Source organism: Enoplosus armatus, chromosome 15 (genome assembly GCF_043641665.1).
Source record: "Enoplosus armatus isolate fEnoArm2 chromosome 15, fEnoArm2.hap1, whole genome shotgun sequence".
Classification (NCBI taxonomy): domain Eukaryota; kingdom Metazoa; phylum Chordata; class Actinopteri; order Centrarchiformes; family Enoplosidae; genus Enoplosus; species Enoplosus armatus.
This window is the reverse complement of record NC_092194.1, coordinates 22,441,340-22,464,145: the sequence shown is the minus strand read 5'-3', so window position 1 is coordinate 22,464,145 and position 22,806 is coordinate 22,441,340. Positions and strand designations below refer to the sequence as shown.

Below are 22,806 nucleotides of genomic sequence, written 5' to 3'. Positions count from 1 at the left end.
CAACTATAATTTACAGTAAATTCACCGAACGAAATAAAGGTAAAGGGATTATACTGTAGTGCACAGAGAGAGATGTAGATATTGTACCATTCGTTATAAGTATCATCAGTAAACTGTCCTTAAGTCAGATGTCCTCCTGTGTCTGTCCCCCTGTGTCTGTTCACCTGCGTCTGTCCTCCTGTGTCTGTCCTCCTGTGTCTGTCCCCCTGTGACTGTCCTCCTGTGTCTGTCCTCCTGTGTCTGTTCACCTGCGTCTGTCCCCCTGTGTCTGTTCACCTGCGTCTGTCCTCCTGTGTCTGTCCTCCTGTGTCTGTCCTCCTGTGTCTGTCCCCCTGTGTCTGTTCACCTGTGACTGTCCTCCTGTGTCTGTCCTCCTGTGTCTGTTCACCTGTGTCTGTTCACCTGCGTCTGTCCTCCTGTGTCTGTCCTCCTGTGTCTGTCCTCCTGTGTCTGTTCACCTGTGTCTGTTCACCTGTGACTGTCCTCCTGCGTCTGTCCTCCTGCGTCTGTCCTCCTGTGTCTGTTCACCTGTGTCTGTCCCCCTGTGTCTGTTCACCTGCGTCTGTCCTCCTGTGTCTGTCCTCCTGTGACTGTCCTCCTGCGTCTGTCCTCCTGTGACTGTCCTCCTGTGTCTGTCCCCCTGTGTCTGTTCACCTGTGACTGTCCTCCTGCGTCTGTCCTCCTGTGTCTGTCCCCCTGTGTCTGTTCACCTGTGTCTGTCCTCCTGTGTCTGTCCTCCTGTGTCTGTCCTCCTGTTAGAGATTCTGGAGGATTATTCCTCCTCATTAATGTGACGCAGGATGTTACTGTTGGAGTTGGTGGAGGTGGAGCTCATTCTGAACGTTTTAATATTATTACTCTTTTTATTAACTCTTGAACTGAACTGAACCAAACTTTAAGTCCAATTCAATCAGCAGAGACTCGATATGACTGAACAATTATTTATTGACACATGCACCATCGTGGCGCCATCGTATTTAAAGTCAATGGAGTCCATGGAGTCAAGACACTGGTGGTGGTGGAGGGGGCTGAGAGCTCGAAATGACAACTGAGAGAACAGACTTAAGTTTTGACAGCCGCATTATGATTGGCTGATGGAGAGCAAGCTCTGGTTGGATAAGAGAGAGTAACGCCCATAGTCAGCTGAACAGGGAGAGAATGATGGGGGGGGGGGGCAAAGAAAGACTTCCTGACTGATAACACAGATGGTTTCACAGATAAAGTGATTCCTTTGTGCTTTTCAGTGCCCAGTCGTCCGTCCTTCCTTCCTTGTCTGTCTTGTCTTAATGTGTCTTTATGTCTTATATAAAGCACTTAATGTTGTGTTAATGTTGTTGCCAGGTGCTGCACAAACAAACCTGCCCTGCCCCAACTCGATGTGTCACATTCCTGGTGTCCTCGAGCCGCTTTAAACTGAAAGGACATTTTCTTTGTGATCGGCTCATGAGGAGGAAGGAGAGAGAATCAGACTTTCTGGCTTTTGTTATTTGTTCACGAAGATGACGGTGTTAGAGGCGTTTTGGTTGTTGGTGGCGTTTGTGGCGTTTATGGTGTTTACGACCCTCGTGCACAGTAAGATAACCCTCCTCCTTCACTCTGATGGCTCCAGTTTCATGTCAGTTCTTTCAGTTAAGTAACATTTTGAATGTTTATAGAAGTGTCTCTGTATATATTTGTGTACATATATACTTTACATTAGTTTTATTTTTTAATGTGCACACAAATAAATGGAACAAATACATAAATAATCGAGACATCCTTGATGAGTGCTGACCACTTCAGTCATGTGAGGATGATGAAGACATGAGACGGACAAATAAGATTCATGCCGTCTGTCTGTGTGTCCTCGCAGTTTTCCAGCCGATCACTGTTGAGGTGTATGAGGGGGTGGAGTCTGTCCTGCTGCCCTGCAAGGTATTCATGATATCTGAGGACCCCGTAGTGGTGTGGAGCCGCTTCGATCTCAATCCCACGACCATCCACCTGCATCAGGACAAAGATGAGTTTTATGTTCAAAACCAATGTTACAGCAGCCGGACATCCATGTCAGCTGACGCTCGATTGACTGGAGACTTCAGCCTCATTCTGAACAAACCCCGCCTCTCTGACAGCGGCAACTACACCTGCAGCGTCCGCATGGGCAGATATGAAGTGAGACGGACAGATGTACATCTGCAGGTCAAAGGTTAGGAACGAACACAAACCCCCTGCTGAACAGAGGTCACAGGTCAATCTAAGAGTTAAGATATAAAGACAACAAGGAGGACCACAGACTCCAGATGTGGAGGCAGCCTCCAGTCTTTCACACCTGCTGCCCAGGAGCCTCCTTATTCGTCTGCGGCTCTCACCTGTCACGAAGCGTTAACAGGATTATTTTAGGATCCCATAAAGTTCATGTTGTTGTTTATTTTTACAGAACCGTACACTTTCCCAGCTGAGGCCCGGGTTCTCCTGGTTCTCCTGGCTGTTGCCCTCGTTGCTTTGGGTCTTGCAGTATATCTTCAGTACAAGACCGTCAAACGTATGTGTGTGTTCACTCTAAGTTTGAGCAGGTTTACTGCAGTCTGTTATGTCCCTCCCAGGTCTTGCTCCATGCCATCAGAAATAGACCTGAACTGATCCAGAATGTGTTGGACCAGAGGCCTGTACTACGAAGCAAGTTCAACACACCCAGGATATCTTTTCGTTATCTGGCTTCACTGCTCTGGAGCAGGTTATGTGAGAAGTGGTGGTTCACTTCTTAACCCTGAAGTTACCTCGCTAACCTCCTGCTTCGTAGCACAGGCCTCTGAACCAAACAGAGAGAGAACAGCAGCACCAGGCCTGACGCATGATGTTGTCTTCTTAGTCTCCCAGGTGGAAGTGAAGGAGGGGGTGTGGTTTGTCGAGCTTCCTTACAAAACCAAAGTCCAGCTGCCCGAGGACGTCACAGTGGAGTGGAGCCGGTGTGCCCCCGAGCCCATGAAGGTCCACGTTTATCACAATGTCAGCAACCATCTTGTCAAACAGGACAAGATATATCGCGGCCGCACAAACATGAAGACAGAGCCACTGAAAAGCGGAGACCTCACTCTGACGCTGAGGGACCCCAGCTACAGGGACAGTGGCACCTACATCTGCACCGTCCACAAGGAAAGAGAAATCCTGGCTCAGAAAGTCGTGCGGCTCAGAGTCACAGGTCGGTATTGTAGATACTGGTCAGGGGTCAGTGTAGGCCACTGCTTCTGCTGCCCTCAGTGTCACCCCTGCTGCTGTTTGTAGAAGTAATGTTGTGGTTTGATGTCCTCTTAGTCCTCCAGGAGGTGGTGGAGGTCGGGGAGTGGGTTGAATCTGTCACACTGCCCTTCATAACTACAGCTCAGCTGCCTGAAGATGCAACAGTTGAGTGGAGGCACACTGAACCCAAAGCCATGATGGTCCACGTGTATCAGAACGGCCAAGACCAGCCTGGCAAACAAGATGAATATTATCATGGTCGCACAAAGATGAACAATGACCCACTGCAATCCAAAGACCTCAGTGTGAGCTTTCAGAACTCTGGCTACAGGGACAGAGGGACCTACATCTGCACCGTCCGCAGGGATGGATACGTCTTGGCAAAGAAAGTAGTGCTGCACCGCATCAAAGGTCAGTACTGTCGATACACCTCTGAGGTCAGAGGTCAGTGTAGGCCACCGCTCCTGTTACCATCAGCGTCACTGCTGCTGTTTGTGTAACTGACATTGCGGTTTATGGTCCCCTTCAGTCTCCAGTGTGAACGTGGAGGTGGATGAGATGGCGATGGTTGCCAAGCTGCCTTGGCAAATCACAGCTAACCTGCCCGAGGACGCAACGGTGGAGTGGAGCTGTTGGAGCATCACCCTACATCACTTGACGACGGTCCATGTGTTTCAGAATGGCCAAGACCAGTCTGACAAACAGGGCGAGTTCTACAGAGGCCGCACCATGATGAAGAAAAACCCCCTGCAAACTGGAGACCTCAGTCTGACCCTGACTGACCCCACGGACAGAGACAACGGTTCATACTTGTGCACTGTCCGCGTGAGCGGAGAGGTCGCGTGGGAGAAAATCGTGTCTTTCAAGGTCAAAGGTCAGTACTGTAGATACAGGCCAGATACAACAGTGGTTTATTGTCCTCAGTCTGCCAAATTGAAATCATTTTGCCCGTCGCAGCGCTACCGCCGGGTCAAAGGAGGTTAAACAAGCACAGTAACAGTCTGACCAGCTTACATTTTCAACAAATGAATATCCAGCAAAGTTATTTGGATACAGCAGGTGAGCAAATAGGAATTAAACAAGAGTCACAATTTAACAAAGTGTTCGTGTCAGATTTGATAAAACTTTTTTACTTAAATTACTGAGAAAAGAAGATTCACTGGATGAAAGCAGGCCGAGTGTCCCTCGCACTAACAATGGTCATTAATTAAAGCTTCAACATCAAAGTAGGATTTAAAATCCATCAGTGATGCAGCCTGAGAGAGAACAGAAGACGCTCTTTAAACCTCTCTGCGTCCTCTCACTAGTCAAGTGTCTCTCAGGTCTGAATGAAGCCGACCTGTAACGTGAGAGTCTCCACCACAACACCTGAAGCAGCAATGTTACAGACTCCATGTCTGAAAAGGGCTTCGGCCGAGCTCAGCAGGACTGACTGTTGCGTGTCTCCTGTTTGCAGAGAGAAGATGAGGATGAGGAGGTAAAGAAGACCAAGATGAAGCAGAGCGTTAACGTGTGATGATGGGCAGCTCCACTGATCCAGTGTCGGGTTCTGTTTCATGCTTCTCTCTCTGTCTGTTGCTAAACCTTTGGCAGATCATCACTTCCATCCACCTGAGAACTACAGTAAATAAAGAACTAAAGAACAGATATTATCACTCACGCATGGCGTTTATTTTGTTCTTTTCACCAGGATAGCCACGTTTATCACACACAGCTCGTGGTTCTGTCTTTTGTGTGTCACTACAGGTACGGAGATGTTCATTTTAAAAAAAGAGATGTTTTGTGTTAATGTTTGGGTCTATCCTCTGTTTACAGTAGACTAGTTGACTGTTAATCTGATTTTCATACATCCAGAAGTGCTGTCAATGTAAATGTTGTATGTGCAATACTGAGTTTCTGTTCTCTTATAAAATAATGAAATATGGGTTTTCTGATTGCCAATTTGATTTGATTTTCTTGCCTTAATTATCTTATTTAATGTATTATTATTTTGAGATGTTTTTCTTGTGGGCTGTATCATTTTAGTATAACTTTGTGATTCATGTGAACTTGTAATTTACTTTTATCGCGACAAATTGATTATTCATTGTAACATATTTAAAAAATAGAAGGAAAAGCCATAGTATGTCACCATACTAACCCTTTATATTGACGAAAAGACAAGTAAAATAAAGGTTGATCTCTCATTAACCATCCAGCTGGTCCAGCAGCGCTGCAGTGCTGCAGCGCTGCAGTGGAGGGTCAGGGCCTCCTACTTGGGGCTGTGAATGATCAACTCTTCCACCACAGTGAGGCACCTTGCGCTCTTCAGTGATATTATGAAGCACAATGCATGTAGGTCGTAGTTCACGGTGCTCCTGGTTCCTCTCCTCTGCTGCCGCCACCATGCCATCTGGGAGATGTTGTTGCAGGTTAAAAATATAAATGCTCTCAGTCAAATACAACTTTTCCCAAAGAAAAGAAGCTGACAGATTTGTCTGGTTTTAAAATCAAACAAACACTGATTCATTATTTACTTAATTGATTAATTACTGAATGAATACTCATCTACAAGTCCATTAAATGGGTGACTGAGTCATTACAGGAACAGTTCAAACACGTTCGTCTGCTGACGTCTCACATGTTAAGCGTCTCCTACAAATGAACAACTGTGTATTTGTTTGGTTTTACAGTTTAATGCTCTCACCTCAGGCGACTGCAGTAAATGTTAAATGAGTAAATTAGATAAATGAATAAAGAGAAACTGAGCAACAAATCCCAGGAAGTCCAACAAAAACTTGGAACTGAAGAAAACTCAACAAACAAACTGCCCGCCGTCACAGTCTGCCTCTCTCCTCACTTCTGTCACCTCACTCATTTTTCACTCACCTCTGCTCTGCTTCACCTGATTGCTGGCCACGCCCACCTCTCAGGTGTTTAGGCTGCTCCTCTCCACTCACCTGCTGTCAGATTGTTCTTTGTTCTCCATGCAAGACTCTCCAGCGTTTATTGGACTGATCTCCTGGTTTCGACCCTGCCCGCCTCTGACCATCCTGCCTCATTCAGCCTCTTTGTGAACTGACTTATTATAGATTTCCAGCCAGCAGGATCACCAGCTCCCTCCTCACCACCACCTGCAGCCACCATGGCCCCAGGAGCTCCTCCTACAGCTCTGCAGGCCCCCGCCCTGGAGGAAGGACGGCAGGAGGAGTTGTCCGAGCCAGCCTTCCTCCCTCCCCCCACCTCCTGCAGTGCCGAGGTAAGACTGTCTCTCAGACCGTTGCCTTTCAATGCTGCCCTCCCTCATAAAGTGATGTGCTCTGCATGTTCCTCCGGTTCTCTCTCCAGCTGCTGCCTGGGGGGCAGCTCTCACTGAGGAGCAGCAGCGGATCGGCCGGGTGCCGTTTACCAGGGACAGCCGGGGGAGGCCTCGGCTCATCAGTGAGCCCAATCTCTGGTGTTACCCCCCCTCAATCCTCAGTCCCTCTGGATGCCACACCAGATCTGGCGTCTACAGCTGACGTGCCCCCAGCCCTTATGCACCGGGTCCATGGTAGAGGCCGGGCTGTACAGGACTGTTTGCCTGTCCTGTGACCAGAGGGTGATTGCACAGCTGAGGTCTCGCACTCTCCTGGATGCGGAGAGCGATCCAGTACCTCGGCGGGCGCCCCGAGGGGGCAGTTTCCTCCACCACCCCAGATGCCCCCTCGGCCTTCACCCATCCGGCTGCTGACGGTGTGCGGTTACGACATCCTGACGCGGCTGGGTGACCACCTGTTACACCACAGCTGTGCGTGGAAGCCTTCATGTGTCGTGTTGGGTATAAATAGGAGCTTCCCTCTCTCAACTATCTGCAGCCATGGTTTTGTGTAGAGGAATAATTAAAGTGTGGATGTAGCCTACATTCTTTATTGTGATTTGACAGTAATGTGATAAAAACAGTTTGTCCTTCATTAATGTAAAGACATTATTAAAGCTAACTGACGGCTAACGGGTGTAGCAGCCCTGTCATTGTTAACAGTGCAGAAGAGTTACTACATGTTGACACGCTCGACTCGTATAACGTGTGTGTGCTGGTGGTTCCAAGCAGTTTTAATGTAATGTTTTGTAGCCTACTGCTAAAAACGTCTTGATAAACTTTAGGTAAATAACTTGTTGGAGCTATTCATTGTTTTGTAATATTTAAAAATTAACAGTTTATTTTGTTGCTGTTGTATTTAACGCAGCTGAATACGTTTCTTTACAATATCAGTATTTTAGTTCATTTGAATATTTTAATGCTTTTATTTTGAAGGTTTGGGCGCATCAGGTGACTCTATAGGTCAGTAGGCAGGCATAGGACCAGGATTAATGGTTTTTTACTGCAGATGCCATCGTTCTTTGTGTGTTTGCTAAAATGGTCAAATAAACCACACGAAAACGTCCCGCTTGCCCGGACAGTGGACTTACTCCACCTACTTTCCTGCATAAGATTCTTTTCTTTCGGTGCCTCAGTGGCCGTTTGACTTCGAGACTACTCAACTAAAACAGCAGCACTTTAGAATGATGAGTTTATTCCATGAGCTAACATTTGGACATGTTGCTGCTAACATTGACAGAAGAACGTTCTGCTCTGCACACAGACTTATTATAATAGTAAAAACATATGTATGAGGAGGGAACTGACTGATTTAAAGCCTTAAGAGTGACTCGGTGGGTTGAGGTCACTACAGATTTCCAGCAGGAAAGAGAAGAAAGAAAAGAGCTGCAGACTGAAACCACTGAGGAAGCTCTGCTGTCTGTCCTGAGGAACAGCTGGGCAGGAGACAGCAGGAGGAAGGAGAGAGGATGATGATGAGATGAGCTCCAGCTGAGCAGATAGGGTTACACCACATACTGATTCTGGGCAGAGCTGAAGCCATTAGACATATTAATTGTTTATTTGATATAAAGGAAATTAATCTGCACCTACTTTGATAATCTATTTGTCATTTATTCCAAACACGATTGGAATCTGAGGTCTGTGTGAATGATGAAGCCTGAGATTTGTGTCCATATTAGCTGCTCTTTATGAAAAACCTTGTCCTTCAGTAAACAAGTAAAATGATTTGTTGGTTAACTAAGGCCATACAAAATGCATGCAGAAAGAAAAACATTTGGAATAAGGAATCTCTTAAAAGCTAAGACAAAAGAAGCTAAACATTCATACAAGACATATAAAAATGTATTTTGCGATGCAGTAAAAACAATTACTTTTATTGGAGGGTCAGAAATAATATTCAAAATACATGGAAAATGAATGTATAAAAACTGCAGGTTCCTTACAAAGAATACAGGGTTCTTCCACCATTTTTAAAGTCAAAGAGTTTTAAGACATCAACAAATATAATTATAATAATAGTAATTTCTTTGATAGAAAAGAGACAATTTATTGAGTCCTACTTTGGAAATCTAAATGTGAACGTTCCTCTCTGTTGTTCAGTGCTGACGATACTGTCAATTCAAACTTCTCAATTCAAACGATAAACCAACCAGAGAACAGTTCGAGCGTAATGATGAGCTTCATAATACCCTGCCCGTCCAAAAGAAAAGTCGCCACCTGGATTTAACTAGAGCCTTCAATTGGATACTGCAGTGATGAATATGTTTCAGCTGGCAACAACTTATTTAACCCCAGCTGATGCGGTGAGTAGCTTCTCATTTCTTAAACAACCATGTCGGAAGACATATCCTGTGGTCCTGGAAAGGATGTTAATCTGTTTCAGAAGGGTCAAATTATTGGCCTGCATCAAGCAAAGAAAACAACTAAGGAGATTGCTGAAACTACTAAAATCGGGTTAAGAACCATCCAACGCATTATTAAAAGCTGGAAGGATAGTGGTGAACCATCATCTTCGAGGAAGAAATGTGGTCGGAACAAACTCTTGGATGATGGTGATCGGAGATCACTTAAACGTTTGGTGATGCGAAGGGAACTCAAGGGATTGGGACTAAACAGCTGTGTAGCCCTAAAAAACATTGATCAGTGAGGCTAATCGGAAAAAAAGGCTTCAGTTTGCTAGGGAGCATAGAGATTGGACTCTGGAGCAATGGAAGAAGGTCATGTAGTCCGATGAGTCCAGATTTACTCTGTTCCAGAGTGATGGGCGCATCAGGGTAAGAAGGGAGGCGGATGAAGTGATGCACCCATCATGCCTAGTGCCTACCGTACAAGCCTGTGGGGGCAGTGTTATGATCTGGGGTTGCTGCAGTTGGTCAGGTCTAGATTCAGCAACGTTATGTGCCCAAAGAATGAGGTCAGCTGACTACCTGAATATACTGAATGACCAGGTCTTTACATTAAGTGTAATGGAGTTTTTCTTCCCTGATGGCACGGGCATATTCCAAGATGACAATGCCAGGATTCATCGGGCTCACATTGTGAATGAGTGGTTCAGGGAGCATGAGACATCATTTTCACACATGGATTGGCCACCACAGAGTCCAGACCTCAGCCCCATTGAGAATCTTTGGGATGTGCTGAAGAAGACTTTGCGCAGCGTGGACAAAAGACGCTCCAGGTGTCATTATTCCACCTGAATGAATGGTGCCTGCTTACCGTTTGCTTAATGCCAACTGTTGAGAAGCTGCAAGGGCAGGACGAAGTTTCAGGTGCCACCAACGTGACCATTAGCATAGCCCCCCTAGTTGCCGCTGTGTCCTGCTGATGCTTTTCAGATTTCATGTGGAATTCAACAGCTTTCACGCCCACGGTCCTTAACGTGAAAGCCTTTCAGCATGAATTACTCCTTGCTTCGTTTCCTGGCGGCACCAAACACCTCCAGAACTAATCCTCCTCTAACCATATGTCATTAAACTTGCATCTCCCCATCTTCTACCTTGTTAGCTAGCTAGCAACATGAGTCAGAATCATCAGCTTTATTGGCCACATACATCTGACTCATGTAAACACACATCCCATGTTTATAAGAGGACCCCTGACCAATGGCATTGTTTCAACATTTAAAGGTTTTATGTGGTGTTTTCAGAAAGTCGGACTGATTTACACTCATATTTAGAACAACGTCACTGTCTGTAATGTGGACCATTGGCTCTGTCATACAAACTAGCTTACCGTTTGCGAGTGACTTAATCAGCTAACGTTACGCAGCAACCAGCGTCAGATCCATGCCATGTAAGTTACAGCTAGCTGGCTAAATGTTACACTTAGAAAGCAATCGTTAGTTACACACTAGGGTTGGGCGATATATTACGTTTTTCCAGCCGGCCACCGTCAGCCCAACAAAAAAAGATGCTACACAATAAAACTAGACCTTCACAAAGTATTGGCCAACAAAGGCCAACTTATCACACTTCAACACCTGAATACACAGTTTTTATCAGAGGGAGAGTTCAGAGTTCTTGGACTTAACGATCCATTTAAGGTAGAGAAGAATCTTAAGGTCCTTCGTGGTCGTTCACCTTAAGAGAGTCCACAGAGCATCTCGCTGACTTCCCACAGTTTCCGGGCCACGTTGTTGTCTTTGGCCCGGGCGGATACTTCCTGTGTGGCACAGCAGGAGAAGTAACGTCCGCTCAGAGGTTCGATTCCCTCCTGCAGGGAGCAGTGCAGCGTGGTCTGAGCTCCGGCCTCCGGGTCCAGGAACAGCAGCTGAGCCACAGGCTCGATGAAAACCTTCTGCCACAGGCTGACGTTACGTGACAGCTCGGTCCGAACGACACCTGCAAGAACGAGAGGGTCGAGAGACACACAGGGTTTAAAAAAACCATGGATACTAAAGAAAAAGCTGCAGAATACGTCAGTTTAAAGGTCAACTTCTTGCCTGTGGGTTCAAAGGTTTAAAGGTGGCTATTGTTAACCTTTTCAATGATAACACAATGTCTACCTCAGGAGTCAGTATTAATGCATCTACATGGTAGGAGGACCTAGAAAAATACTTCCTGTCTGCCAGTACGGAGACTGTGAGAGGCCATGACCTCACCTTCAGGACCTCAGGGGGGACGTCACACTGAAAGCGTAACTGAGGCTCCAAAACATATTTGGCAAAGCACATTAGTAAGATATAAAGGTATTTAGTAGGAGTTTGTTTGGTGCATGTTACCTGGGTGGACGCTGTAGCAGGTGACGTTGGTTCCTTTCAGCCTCTTGGCGAGCTCGTGGGTGAAGAGCACGTTACACAGTTTACTGTTGCAGTAGGCCTGGAAGAACTGCCAGCTGTACCTGCCGGTGCCCAGGTGTCCGCTCGCCGCCAGGGCCTGAACACAACACAGCTTCATTAGCTCAGGATCACCTGAGTGACAGGGATCGGTACTGAGTACAGTGACATGGAAAGGCATGCATCATGTCTCCAGGTGTTGACAGAGGAGTATGAATGTGACATATTGTGACACCTGAACACGAAGGAATCCTGAAACCGAAGAACCAGTTCCTAAATGTCTCTTTGGTGGAACTGACAACAACTCCGAGAAACCTGAAACATGACGAGGGGACACAACTACACTCTGATTTTATATTGTGTTGTATTTTACAAGCGTATCATGTTTTTAATGTGAAATGTTCATTTGAAAGGTAACTGTCAGATAAATGTAGTGGAGTAAAAAGTATAAAAGTATAAAACTGAAGTAAAGTACAATTACCTCAAAATTGTACTTGTGTACACCACTGAGGAAAACGATCGAAGGATGAAAGCAAACAAGAAAGCAGTAAAATCACTTGAAGTGAAACCACTGAAGGAGGTAAAGTGAACTGAAGTGAACTGAAGCTGGAGCTCGTCTGTCGATTCAAATGGAAGTGCTAATTAAGTCCTGAAAATGAACTGAAGTTTACTGACAGAAGTGGAACCTCCAATTCCTCCAGCGGTAGGACTGTTGGACTGGTAAAACGTAGTACTGTTGTAGTTCTGTACTCAAGTACAAGCACTCTGTAAAATGAACTCCAAGCACTGAGTTTTCTACAGGGAGTTGAAGTGAACTATAGGTTGAGTAACGTAGAACTGTTGAGAGGTAAAAACTGGAAAATGAAATGGGACAAAGAATGGAAAACTGAGATGTTGTCATGGTTCACGTTCACTCAGTCCTATTATTTTTTTTATCTGAAGTGAACATTAAAGTGTAATCTTTGAAAGGAGCTGACTGTGAGTTTAAGTGTGAGCCTCACCGCAGAACCTTTGTGTGTGTGTTGATTTAGTGATTTAAAAGCTCACGTTGAAGTCGATGTGTCCCCAGCGGTGAGCCATGGAGGACAAAGTGACCACTCGTCCTCCCTCCGCCTCCTTCAGACGCTCCAGCAGCAGGCAGGTCAACAGGAAGTGGCCCAGGTGGTTCACCCCAAATTGGATACCAAAACCGTCTTCTGTCCGCCCGTCAGCCACCAGACCTACGAGACAGACAGGTTTACATGTGAAGATGTCTGCGGTCAAAATCTGTTTCCCCATCAATCAGTGTTTCTCTTCATCGCAACCTGAATCCAACGTTATCCCAAACACCAACCAGTCGTCTCTGTGATGCCTGAACATCCACAGAGGACAACCCCGGGAAGTGCTATTCAAAGGAAAGACACTTTAACACGAGACAGGAAGTACATGTCAAAAATATGGATATGAAATATAAAAACATTTCAGAATCTCCCTGTTTGTCTCGAGTTTAATTTTAAAAAGGAAGATATCCATTCTTCATTCAGTCACGGGACTCACTAACTTGTTTGACTAAAACATTAAATCCAAACATCAAATAATAAAAAATGTCAACAAACAAAGAAAATACAAACTTAAATAAAGTATATTACATTCTTTCTCAAAAAATCTAAATTTAATAAATTCATAAAAGAAATTAATGATCAAGAAAATTTAAATGGACGGATGGGTACGTTTAATAAAGAATATTAAGCATGATGGCGAAAACCTGATCTAAGAAATTACTAATTGAAAAGTTAAAAAATAAGTATAAAATATTAAATGTGCATAATAAGTTGAATTGAATTCTGGTGTCAGCTGAATTGTCAAGATGACGACGATGGTCAGCAGACGTTTGTCCCAGTGAACAATTTGTTTTAGGTGAAACCAGTTATGACTTAATTAAGGCTGCATTCCATATCTGGTGTTCCCTGGTGTTGTAACTTCTGGCTCACTGTCTGACCTAAATGAACGTAACAGGTACAGCACACCTGTTCTCCTGCTGCTGTCAAAGGTCACAATGTGAATGGAAACCTGTGGCCAGCAGAGCTTGACGTTCAGGGTTTGGTCACATTCTTGTCTCACTTTTATAAAAGTAATAAACAATGTGTCTTTGTGTAATAGTGTGTGTGTGTGTGTGTGTGTGTGTACCAGCGTTGTTGATGAGCAGATCCAGCCTGGACTGAGTTTTCAGGAAGGTTTCGGCGAAGCAGCGGACAGACTTCAGACTGGCCAGGTCCAACTGCATGTAGTGCACGTCAGTACTTCCTGTTTCCTGGAACAAGATCGTCATCAGTTGAACATAATGTTGGATATTTACCAACATTAGACTTCAACTCCTTTCAGCATTTCAACTGAGAGTTCATCCCCTTTCAGTACACTGAAGCTCATTTCTGTGCTAATTGTTTAACTCTTTCAGTGTTGACGCTTCGTCGGGCAGCGATACCACATTCACCCACATCTTTTCCCGAACTGCAGTTCAGCTCATAGCAATAGTTTAAAGGTCACTTCAACTCCAACTGACTCTTCAACTCCTGAAGCTAATAAATAAAATAAAACCTCATTTCCTCATTTCAATGCTTCAATTAAAGTTTCAGTGCTCGCACTTCACCATAACTGCTGTCATTGCTTTTACTTGAACTGAAGCTCATAATGTCGAGATCTCAAAGGAAAATGATCTATAGCTCTGTTTACTGTGGACATCTGTAGTTTCACAGCCTGGTTTCTGAGCTGTGGTTCACCGCCCAAACAACCACTCCTGAACACGCAGTGACATGTTGCAGGACAGACAGGGATTTAAACAAGCCTGAATGGAGCGTCTGACATGATTCTTCTTGTTGTACCTGTTGTATATCTCTGATGGCGGTCTCTGCTTTGTCCCGGTTTCGGCAGGCCAGGATCACTCTGGCTCCCTTCCTTGCCAGGTGCAGGGCCGTGGCTTTACCGATGCCGGTGTTCCCTCCTGCAGCACGAGAACACAAACTGTCAGCTACAATAGAGTCTTTTTTTATTCAAGCTAGTGTGGCTCTACTCTGGTCCAGACTGGAACATCTCACCAGCTGCTGGATGGACTGTGATGAGATGTGGTTCAGACCTTCATGGTCCCCTCAGGATGAACTGTAGTAACTCTGGTGATCCTCTGACTCTTCATCAGCGCCACCATCAGGTCAACATGTTCATGTGTCCAACACTTTGGTTTATGACCAAATACCTGCAGAACTGATGACGTTCATCAGCCTCAGCTGGACTCTGTGTTTACTGCTAATGAGCTAATGTTAGCATGCTAACACGCTAAAATGAGATGGTGAACATGGTGAACATTATAGCTGCTAAACATTAGCTTGCTGATGTTAGCATTTAGCTCAAAGCACCACTGTGTCTTAGTACATGCTCACAGAGCTGTTAGCATGGCTCTCAGTCTGGTTAAACTCTACCTGATGGATCTTTGCACCAATAATAAGACAGTACAGGTTGTTTCTGCACTTGTTCTAGTCGATGTCTGTTTATTTATTCTGACATTTAAACAATTCATAAATCATTGTGATTGTCTTTTTAAAAAAGTATTTTTTATCATTCCATTTAGAAATCATTTAATTCATTTGCAGCAACTTTAATTCACACATTAAGAAATCTTATTGTTGTGTATATATATATATATATATATATATATATATACTTACACTCTCCATGATGTTGTTGTTGTATGTACTTATTATTATATGATCATTTAGAAACCTTTTTGCCTGTAATAACGTCCGTCAGTCTCACCTGTGATGATGATGGTCTTCCCGGCCATCGCTGCGTTTCCTTTACATTTGGATCTTTTGAAGAGAGTCTGTATGAGGATGAGGTATGCTCCCAGAATCACACCGGCCAGCAGCAGCAGGTGAAACATGGTTTATTTCAGCTGTCTGATCCACCTGAGGATCACTGACTGACTCAGGTGCTGAGCTCTGTCATTTTATACACCTGGTGGGACTCACCTGTCGGACCAGTTCTACCTGCCTGAGGCGGGCAGGTGAGTCACAGCTCAGGCTTCTCCGACCGGTGCTGCAGGTATTCCTCATCAGTCAGCACTGATGTTTCACTGAAACTCCTGCTGCTCCTTGACCTTTTACCTACTGATTTACCCTGAACCGTCAAAACCTTCAAAATAAACCCTGATAATAAGATAATGTCTGTAAGAGTAGAAACAAAGAGAAAAGTTCTACAGGACAAAAAAACACAATATATAACAGTAATAACGTTTATTTGTATAGCACTTTTCAAAACCAATATTAGTGCTTTACTCAAAACAAACAATAAAACAAAGATAGAGGAATAAAATCATACGACATTGATAATCTAAACTATTCCGTGGACACGTGGATTTGAAAAGTGTTTGATTTATTAGACAATAAACAATGATCATTGTTAAGTATGAAGGTAATAAAACAGTGTTTAGTAAAGTTTAGTCATCTGAACATTTAGGATTACGTTTCATAAAAAGTATCTTATATATTTTATATCATGTTGTTCAGCTCTTCACTGAAGCTCTACGATGTTTCCACTGAGGGAAATATTTAAACTCCATATTTTTATGGCTGCATCATTCCATCAAGATTTGGTGTCTTTTGAAACTTTCTGGACTTTTTTGAAACTTTTGATATATGGCCATAGATGTACATTACATATGTCACATGTATATATATTATATATCTTAGACACCCTGAACCCTGTTGTTGTGAGGCAACAAATCAGGCACCTTTAGGTAGATCAAGGTCCTCTTCTCATAATCATCACTTAGTGTCTCATAATTATTAGTTTGTAGAATTAGTCAGGGATTAAAAACACAGCTCAGATTTCAGGTTTGGTTTTCGGACAGACCGCAGAAACTCTCGCTGAGCTCCCACAGTTTCTTGGCCACGGCGTCGTCTCTCGCCTTCGACTCGATATTCATCAGCGGAGCACACTGGGTGAAGTAGCGGCCGCTGAGGTGGTCGATGCCTTGCTCCAGGGCACAGTGGAGCGTGGTCTGGGCTCCGGACTCAGCATCTCCGGCGAAAAGGAAGACCAAGAGTGTCGTGAAGAGCCTCCACCAGAAACCAGTGTAACGACAGATCTCCGTCTTTATGGCTCCTGGATAGAGCAGAACAAAAATACATCAGCAGTTTAACTGACAATACATTCAATTAATAAGTATGGAAGACCATTTCTGTCAGAAGAAAAGGACTAAATGTAGGCTAACAAATGACAAAAGTAAAAATACTCATCTTGAGTCAAAATTGTGAATCAATAAGACAAAGTATTATTGATATGAAGTTAAATTTGTATTTATTTATTTACATGATGTTTACATGGACCAATGCCACGTACCTCAGCATTTATAGCCTAAGCTAATTTGTAATGCCTGTCAATAGATTGGCTTTTATACAAACACACATCTTACTATGTCAAAATAATGAGATAGTAAGTTCAAATTTTTACATACTAACTAACAATACATCAATTTAAATATATGGAAGCCCATTTCTGTCAGGAAACAAATATTGATGGAATTTAATAAATGACAAAAATAAAAATACTCAAGAGTCAAGAGAAACTAAGTCAAAATGTGCAGTTCTGATTCAATATTAGTATTAGTTTCAACATTTTTACATACTAACAATACATTAAATTTATACATATGGAAGTACATTTCTGTCAGTATCATAATTTTGACTTTATCATTAGTATTTTTCATTTTATTTAGAAAGTTGAACTTTTGGCTTACTATGCCATAACTTTGTAAATGTTTTAATTTACAGGTAGCACTTATATCTTATCTTAATTTCTTTTTTATAATTTCTAACTTTTCATCATTTTTTTTTCCTTTTCCTGGCAGAAATGGGTTTCCATAAGAGCTGCACACAACACACAAACACAAGACTTGTAAAATCCTCAGCAGTGATGTTGCCTACTGACCAGGGTGGAGGCTGTAGCAGGTGACGTCGGTGCCCCGCAGTCTCTTATTGAGCTCGTAGGTGAAGAGGACGTTGCACAGTTTGCTGTGGCAGTACTTCAGGAAGAGCTGATAGTCGCTGCTGCCCAAAGCCAACTCTCTGTGAGTCGTCAGACAGTTGAAATCCACCTTTCCCATCGTGTACGCTTTGGAGGCCACGGTCACCACGCGGCTCGGCCCGCTCGCCTTCAGCCGGTCCAGGAGCAACACCGTCAACAGGAAGTGACCCAGGTGATTGACGCCAAAGATCATCTCGAAGCCGTCCTCCGTCTTTCCGCCGTTCACCAGACCTAAAGATAGAAACCAGGAACAATAAACTTACTCTTGGGGCTCAGCGAACTGTCAATTATTTTGTCATGTCCTGACTTCCATACATGTTGAGAATGCATGAACACTAGTTAGTGAGCGAGCAAAGAAGTCTGAACAGGTCGCTGGAAATGGTTTAAACATCCGGCTTCCAGTCAAAGCAGAGTGCAAACTTGACTAAAGCGACCAAAATATTGAGCGTTCAATTGTGTGAAAACGTAAGAATATCAGTTTTTACATAATCAGTTAAAAGTTAAATGACATCCAGTTTTAAATCAATGAAAATCAACCCATTTAAAACAATGACAGGTGGTGTCCATGACGGGGTACTTTAGTTAATCTGACTGGGCTGTGGGGCTACGTCTGAAAGGACATCAACCGACCAGCGTTGTTGATGAGCAGATCCAGCCTGGACTCGGACCGGTGGAAGTTGTCAGCGAAGGAGCGAACAGACTGCAGACTGGCCAGGTCCAGCTGCATGAAGACCACCTGGCTGTTTCCTGTCTCCTGATCTCAAGGACGACAAGTAGAAGCTGGAAAACACTGAACACTCGCAGGACAGTTTCCAGCTCCATTCAATCGCTTGGTTTTCCAGATCTTATCATGCCAGGAGATGTGTGTTGTGTTTCTCATCTATTTTTAGAACAAATATCCTCAAACTAACGCTGATGTAGAGAAACGGGCACATGAGTTGGCACATTATAACTGTCATTAACTATCATTAGCATAACAATGTAAATGAGACCCTTCAGGTAACATATACCAAAGAGAAGAGGACCTGGGATGTAGCCCTGAGGGACACCAGATGTCAGTGTGGAAAAGTCAGACAAACAATTTCTGGAGAAAAAGTGTTTTTACTGAGAGATGATCATAACTGAAGTCTAAACAAATGGGGTATGTTAATGGTGTTTCTTTGCTGTTACCTGGATGATTTCCTGGATGGCGGCCTCAGCTCGCCGTCTGTCCCTGCAGGCCAGGATCACCCTCGCCCCCCTCCTAGCCAGGTCCATCGCTGTGGTCTTACCGATGCCGGTGTTTGCTCCTGGAGAGGAAGGACAGAATCACGGAGAGTATCTTTTTATTAGCCATGCTGCCGACGCTGCATCAGTCGGTCTACCAGTTTGGTTTCAGACTGAAATACCTCAAAGAGTGTCTGCTGTTACATTTGATGACATTCATGCTGATGAATCCTAATGACCTCCTCTCAAATATCTCAACACTTGAGACACACTCTACTCAGTGAATTGGTACAAAATTTCGACGTTCATGGTTCCCAGAAGTTTTTTTTTGTAACTGAGTTAATCAAAGTTGTGTTTGGACAAAATGCACCATCATTAGTTTTCATTTATGTATTCTATTTAGGATCTGTTGTTGCCCTTGTTTTTCTTTAAAGTAATTTTACTTTTACTTTACTGACGCGACACTCGTTTGAAACATTTTTTTCCACACAAAAACAACGTTATGGCTCTCAAAGCCTCATGGGAGCTGTAGTTGTTGTTTCCCTCTGAAATGATGTTATCTCCATATAACATAACACATGACGCACGTCCATTTAGTATCAAACTGTGAGTCCTTTTAGGCTGCAACCTGAATGAACAGCCTCATGACATCGTGTACTTCTTTAGACGTGTTAGTAATGGACTTTGCTGCAGGCACGAGTTTCTATGGATGTTTTCATCCTTTTTCCCACCATGACAACGAACCACTGGAATCCATTAACTGACGTGTATTTCCAGTAAAGAAGCTGCTTTTCTCTGTGAAGCTACAAACGTGTTTCAAACTTGTAGATGAATATTTTTATTTTTACATACAGACAGACATTTTATATAACTTTAATATAACTTTAAATACAGTGAGTACCACTCTCTAATGAGGCACCCATTATAAAGGGATTGCTTAAGGCATTAATATAAGGTTGTGAAACCTCCCTGTGACTGATTGGACCATTAGATCACACTGTTGGAAGTGGAGGCCACTCCCAGAAGCAGGTGTGCTAATCAGGCAGCTGACACAGGTGCACTGACAGTCCCAAGTCCATTTATTGTCTGCACTTTGGTTGAGCTGGTTCTTTGTCCCTTTGTTCAGACTAACAGCAGATGGCTGATAGTGCCTACACATTTCTTACCTCTGTCCCCACCCTTGATGGTGCTGTGAGTGGAGTAGCCAGTGCATTCCTCACAAAACACACACACCTGATCTGATTATTAACAACTTATTAAGCATTCATTGACGGATTGCCACATTTATATGAGCATTCTTACAAAGAGATAAACACAAGCGTCACCTGGAAACATGTTTTCTCAGTCAGACTCCTGTTCTCAATATGCATGTTTGCAATAGTTCCTTGTGAACACACTGTGCCTGTGTAAACTCACCAGTGACGATGGCAGTTTTCCCGTGTAACTTTGCAGTACTTTTACATCTGGGCAGCTTGAGAAAAGTCTTATGAAGAAGAAAATATCCTCCGACTAACAGAAATCCGATCAGCAGCAGCTCCAGCAGCATCCTGACTGCAAAACACCAAAGTACAGATGCTTAATGAAGAAAACGTGCAGCTGCTGTCAAGTCAGCAGCTGGCTCAGCGTGTGTGTGTGTGTGTGTGTGTGTGTGTGTGTGTGTGTGTGTGTGTGTGGCCTCTTTCTAACAGTTTATTGGCTGTATCAGCAGCCACTCCCCCCCCCCAACAGCCAATCTCTCTTTCCTGTACACAGGATGTTCTTTAATCCCTGCAGGCAGGGATATTATTATTATTATTATTATTATTATTAAGTATTATTCTATAAGTGATTCCAAAGAGACCAGAACCACTGAACCTTCTTTCTTGTCCTCTGCTTTCCACTAACTGGACAGTGTGGTGAATCTTCCTCATCAGGAACAACAAAAACACTGATGTGAAACTACACTGCAAGAAATCTCCACCTTAACTTGAGAAACTTGAAAGAATCCTAAAATGCAGCAGACATATAAACTCAGCCTGAAACCACGCCTACATAACTACTTAGACTAACATTAAAAAGTTCATAAACATTTTTAAAAATAAGTTAAAATCAGGTCCTTCGCTTTCTGTAGTGGGATGCAAAAATAGGTGAAATGAATCAAAAACAAAACCTTGTAATGATCCAAACCTGAACCATCAAGTTTATTCTTGAACTTGAAACAGTCGTTTGGGTTTTATGTCATGTTTATTCTGTGTTTTGGCTGTAAAACAGCTGTTGATGGATTCTGTTTAAACAGTACAGAGTTACAGTCAGAATGGACAAAAACTGAACTTTCTCTGTGACAGTTGGACAAACTCTGTCTGCTCTTGACGACCACTAAATGGGGTCCAAAAGCTCCAGAAACAGTTTAAATGGACCTTGAGTTAAAATCTGCTGAGGAATCCCATGTGATGTGGTTCAAAGCTCTGGAAAAAGCCAGTAAGTAGAGCTTGAGTTAAGATTCTTTTAGCAGAAAGAAACTAAAAACAACTTTTTCTGGGAAAATTCGAATTTCTTATTCTGACCAACATTTCAGACTTTTGTAGAAAATCCAGACGGAGTTACTGTATTTTGTTGAGATATAGAAGCAAACATCTCCGAGTTCCACCCTCCTAAATGTGACGTTCAGCTTTACAAAAAAGAACATCTTTTCGGGGTAAAACTGTTGGTCGGACAAAACCAGCAAACTGAAGACATCAGTTTGGTTTTTAAGACACTGACGGCATTCTTCTGTAATTTATCACATTTTATCAATGAATTGTGAAAGTAATCCATACTTAAAACATAATCACTAGTTTCAACTTTCAACCACATCTCCTGGTCATCCTCAGCTGATGGGGTTTGTTCAGTTGTCATGGAGATCTGAACTACCTACATGATGGGAACAGAATCCAGCCTTGCGTACAATGTAAATAACACTTAAAGGCTTCTCTGGGTTGTTTTTCCACTGGTGCTGTAGTCTGTGAACTTGTTTTTCAGCACTTTGACACCTGTACATCTCCTTGTTCTACAGCTGGTTTTCACCTCAGAGCAGGTGTAAAGTTACAGAGTTCTTGTCAGCTGCTGTTTCCAGGGCTGAGATTGAAGCTTGTTTTAATAAAAACATGTAAAGGTGAGTGAAGCGTGACCATGTTAGAAACTGAAGCTGAGCATCAGAGACGAAGGGAGACAACTGGCAGAGGCTTTTATTAGAACCTGTGGGAAGTGGTTCAGTCTTTGGTTTAATGTCCTCCTCCAGTGTCTCTGCTTGCATCAGTTTTTCCAGAAGTTCGGGTTCTGTGTCATCCTCCTCTGGAAGTTTTCATACCACTTGAGGACGCAGCTGGATGGGATGAAGGTCTCCGTGGGGTTCGGCGTCATCTGCGCCTGCGACACGGCGAAGGACGAGGCGAAGTTGTACAGACTGTCCAGCATCTTCTGGGTGAACTGCAGGAAGGAGTCCACGGTGGACACGGCGGCGCTGGACACCGGGATCTGCTGGACCAGCTGCTCCAGAGCCTCCACCGACACACCGACCTGAGCCACTGTGGGCGACGAGGAGGACGCCATCATGCCGAAGGGGTGCGCCCCGCCCTCCCCGGCCTTCAGCCCGGAGATCCTAAAGATGGCACTGGGCTTGTCGTTGGTGATGAATCCGAGCAGCTGCCACACCGGGCCGCCGCTCACCGGGTCCGGGAAGGAGAAGTAGACGGCGCCGCCCATGCCGGCGGGGAACGGCTCCGTGCCCAGCATGAATACCACCACATGGTTCACGTTCTCGTAGTCCGGCAGGTTGAACACAAACTTGTCGGAGGCGACCTGCACCGCGACCGTCTGCACCAACCTGCCGGCGACCAAACAACCGAACATCCCCGCTGGCAGCTAGCCGTTAGCCTCGGTGTTAGCCAGCACACTGTACTGTAAACAGTCCTTAGCTTTAGCTTAGCCTGCTGGCTAGTTTGAGTGAAGGAGCCTCCGACCTGCTAACAGTCCGAATTACTGAAGAACTCAGCGGAACTTCTTTATCCGGTAAAAGGCGGAGGACTTACTCCCGCTGCCACTGATATAGTTCATGAAGACAGCTGTAACGGGCCGGTAGAAACTTCTAGTACAGTCTGGCATTGTGTCCTGCCCACTCTGGATCTGCTGCTCGACTATCGACCTAACAGTCAGTGGCTTTACCGGGTATTTTTTGGCCCTCTGACGGACCTGACAGGCA

The 22,806-nt window shown here is 44.2% G+C and overlaps 4 protein-coding genes across 4 annotated transcripts; 1 reads left to right on the top strand and 3 right to left on the bottom strand.

The window, feature by feature from the left end:
* Positions 1–1,574: 1,574 nt before the first annotated feature.
* On the top strand, positions 1,575–5,144 carry LOC139297840 (butyrophilin-like protein 2). Its single transcript, XM_070920647.1, has 7 exons — positions 1,575–1,615; positions 1,853–2,185; positions 2,417–2,521; positions 2,849–3,178; positions 3,292–3,627; positions 3,746–4,090; positions 4,673–5,144. The coding sequence occupies exons 1-7, from the start codon at positions 1,600–1,602 to the stop codon at positions 4,681–4,683; spliced, it is 1,476 nt and encodes a 491-aa protein (XP_070776748.1). The 5' UTR covers positions 1,575–1,599; the 3' UTR covers positions 4,684–5,144.
* A 5,020-nt stretch (positions 5,145–10,164) lies between these two features.
* LOC139297444 (dehydrogenase/reductase SDR family member 13-like) lies at positions 10,165–15,240 on the bottom strand. The gene is made up of 6 exons (XM_070920116.1): positions 15,114–15,240; positions 14,189–14,307; positions 13,497–13,620; positions 12,378–12,550; positions 11,277–11,430; positions 10,165–10,896 (listed from the first exon to the last, which is right to left on the bottom strand). The coding sequence occupies exons 1-6, from the start codon at positions 15,238–15,240 to the stop codon at positions 10,637–10,639; spliced, it is 957 nt and encodes a 318-aa protein (XP_070776217.1). The 3' UTR covers positions 10,165–10,636.
* Positions 15,241–15,707: 467 nt separating this feature from the next.
* Positions 15,708–20,136, bottom strand: LOC139297445 (dehydrogenase/reductase SDR family member 13-like). The gene is made up of 5 exons (XM_070920117.1): positions 20,007–20,136; positions 18,555–18,673; positions 18,015–18,138; positions 17,289–17,615; positions 15,708–16,463 (listed from the first exon to the last, which is right to left on the bottom strand). Exons 1-5 carry the CDS (start codon positions 20,134–20,136, stop codon positions 16,189–16,191), a joined length of 975 nt encoding a protein of 324 aa, XP_070776218.1. The 3' UTR covers positions 15,708–16,188.
* A 658-nt stretch (positions 20,137–20,794) lies between these two features.
* Positions 20,795–22,605, bottom strand: hikeshi (heat shock protein nuclear import factor hikeshi). The gene has a single exon (XM_070920118.1). It carries the CDS (start codon positions 22,455–22,457, stop codon positions 21,861–21,863), a length of 597 nt encoding a protein of 198 aa, XP_070776219.1. The 5' UTR covers positions 22,458–22,605; the 3' UTR covers positions 20,795–21,860.
* Positions 22,606–22,806: the final 201 nt, after the last annotated feature.

Bases quoted from the DNA above. Each gene is read 5' to 3' on its own strand.
- LOC139297840 (XM_070920647.1), top strand. The intron at 2,522-2,848 runs GTATGTGTGTGT...TTGTCTTCTTAG, and splicing joins TCAGTACAAGACCGTCAAAC to TCTCCCAGGTGGAAGTGAAG. The intron at 3,179-3,291 runs GTCGGTATTGTA...ATGTCCTCTTAG, and splicing joins CGTGCGGCTCAGAGTCACAG to TCCTCCAGGAGGTGGTGGAG.
- LOC139297444 (XM_070920116.1), bottom strand. From the start codon at position 15,240: ATGTTTCACCTGCTGCTGCTGGCCGGTGTGATTCTGGGAGCATACCTC. The intron at 11,431-12,377 runs GTGAGCTTTTAA...TGTTGTGTTCAG, and splicing joins GGGGACACATCGACTTCAAC to GCCCTGGCGGCGAGCGGACA. The intron at 10,897-11,276 runs GTAACATGCACC...TCGTTCTTGCAG, and splicing joins CTGCTACAGCGTCCACCCAG to GTGTCGTTCGGACCGAGCTG.
- LOC139297445 (XM_070920117.1), bottom strand. From the start codon at position 20,136: ATGCTGCTGGAGCTGCTGCTGATCGGATTTCTGTTAGTCGGAGGATAT. The intron at 17,616-18,014 runs GTCGGTTGATGT...TTCTATCTTTAG, and splicing joins TCTGCTCATCAACAACGCTG to GTCTGGTGAACGGCGGAAAG. The intron at 16,464-17,288 runs GTCAGTAGGCAA...TGCTCTATCCAG, and splicing joins CTGCTACAGCCTCCACCCTG to GAGCCATAAAGACGGAGATC.
- hikeshi (XM_070920118.1), bottom strand. From the start codon at position 22,457: ATGTTCGGTTGTTTGGTCGCCGGCAGGTTGGTGCAGACGGTCGCGGTG.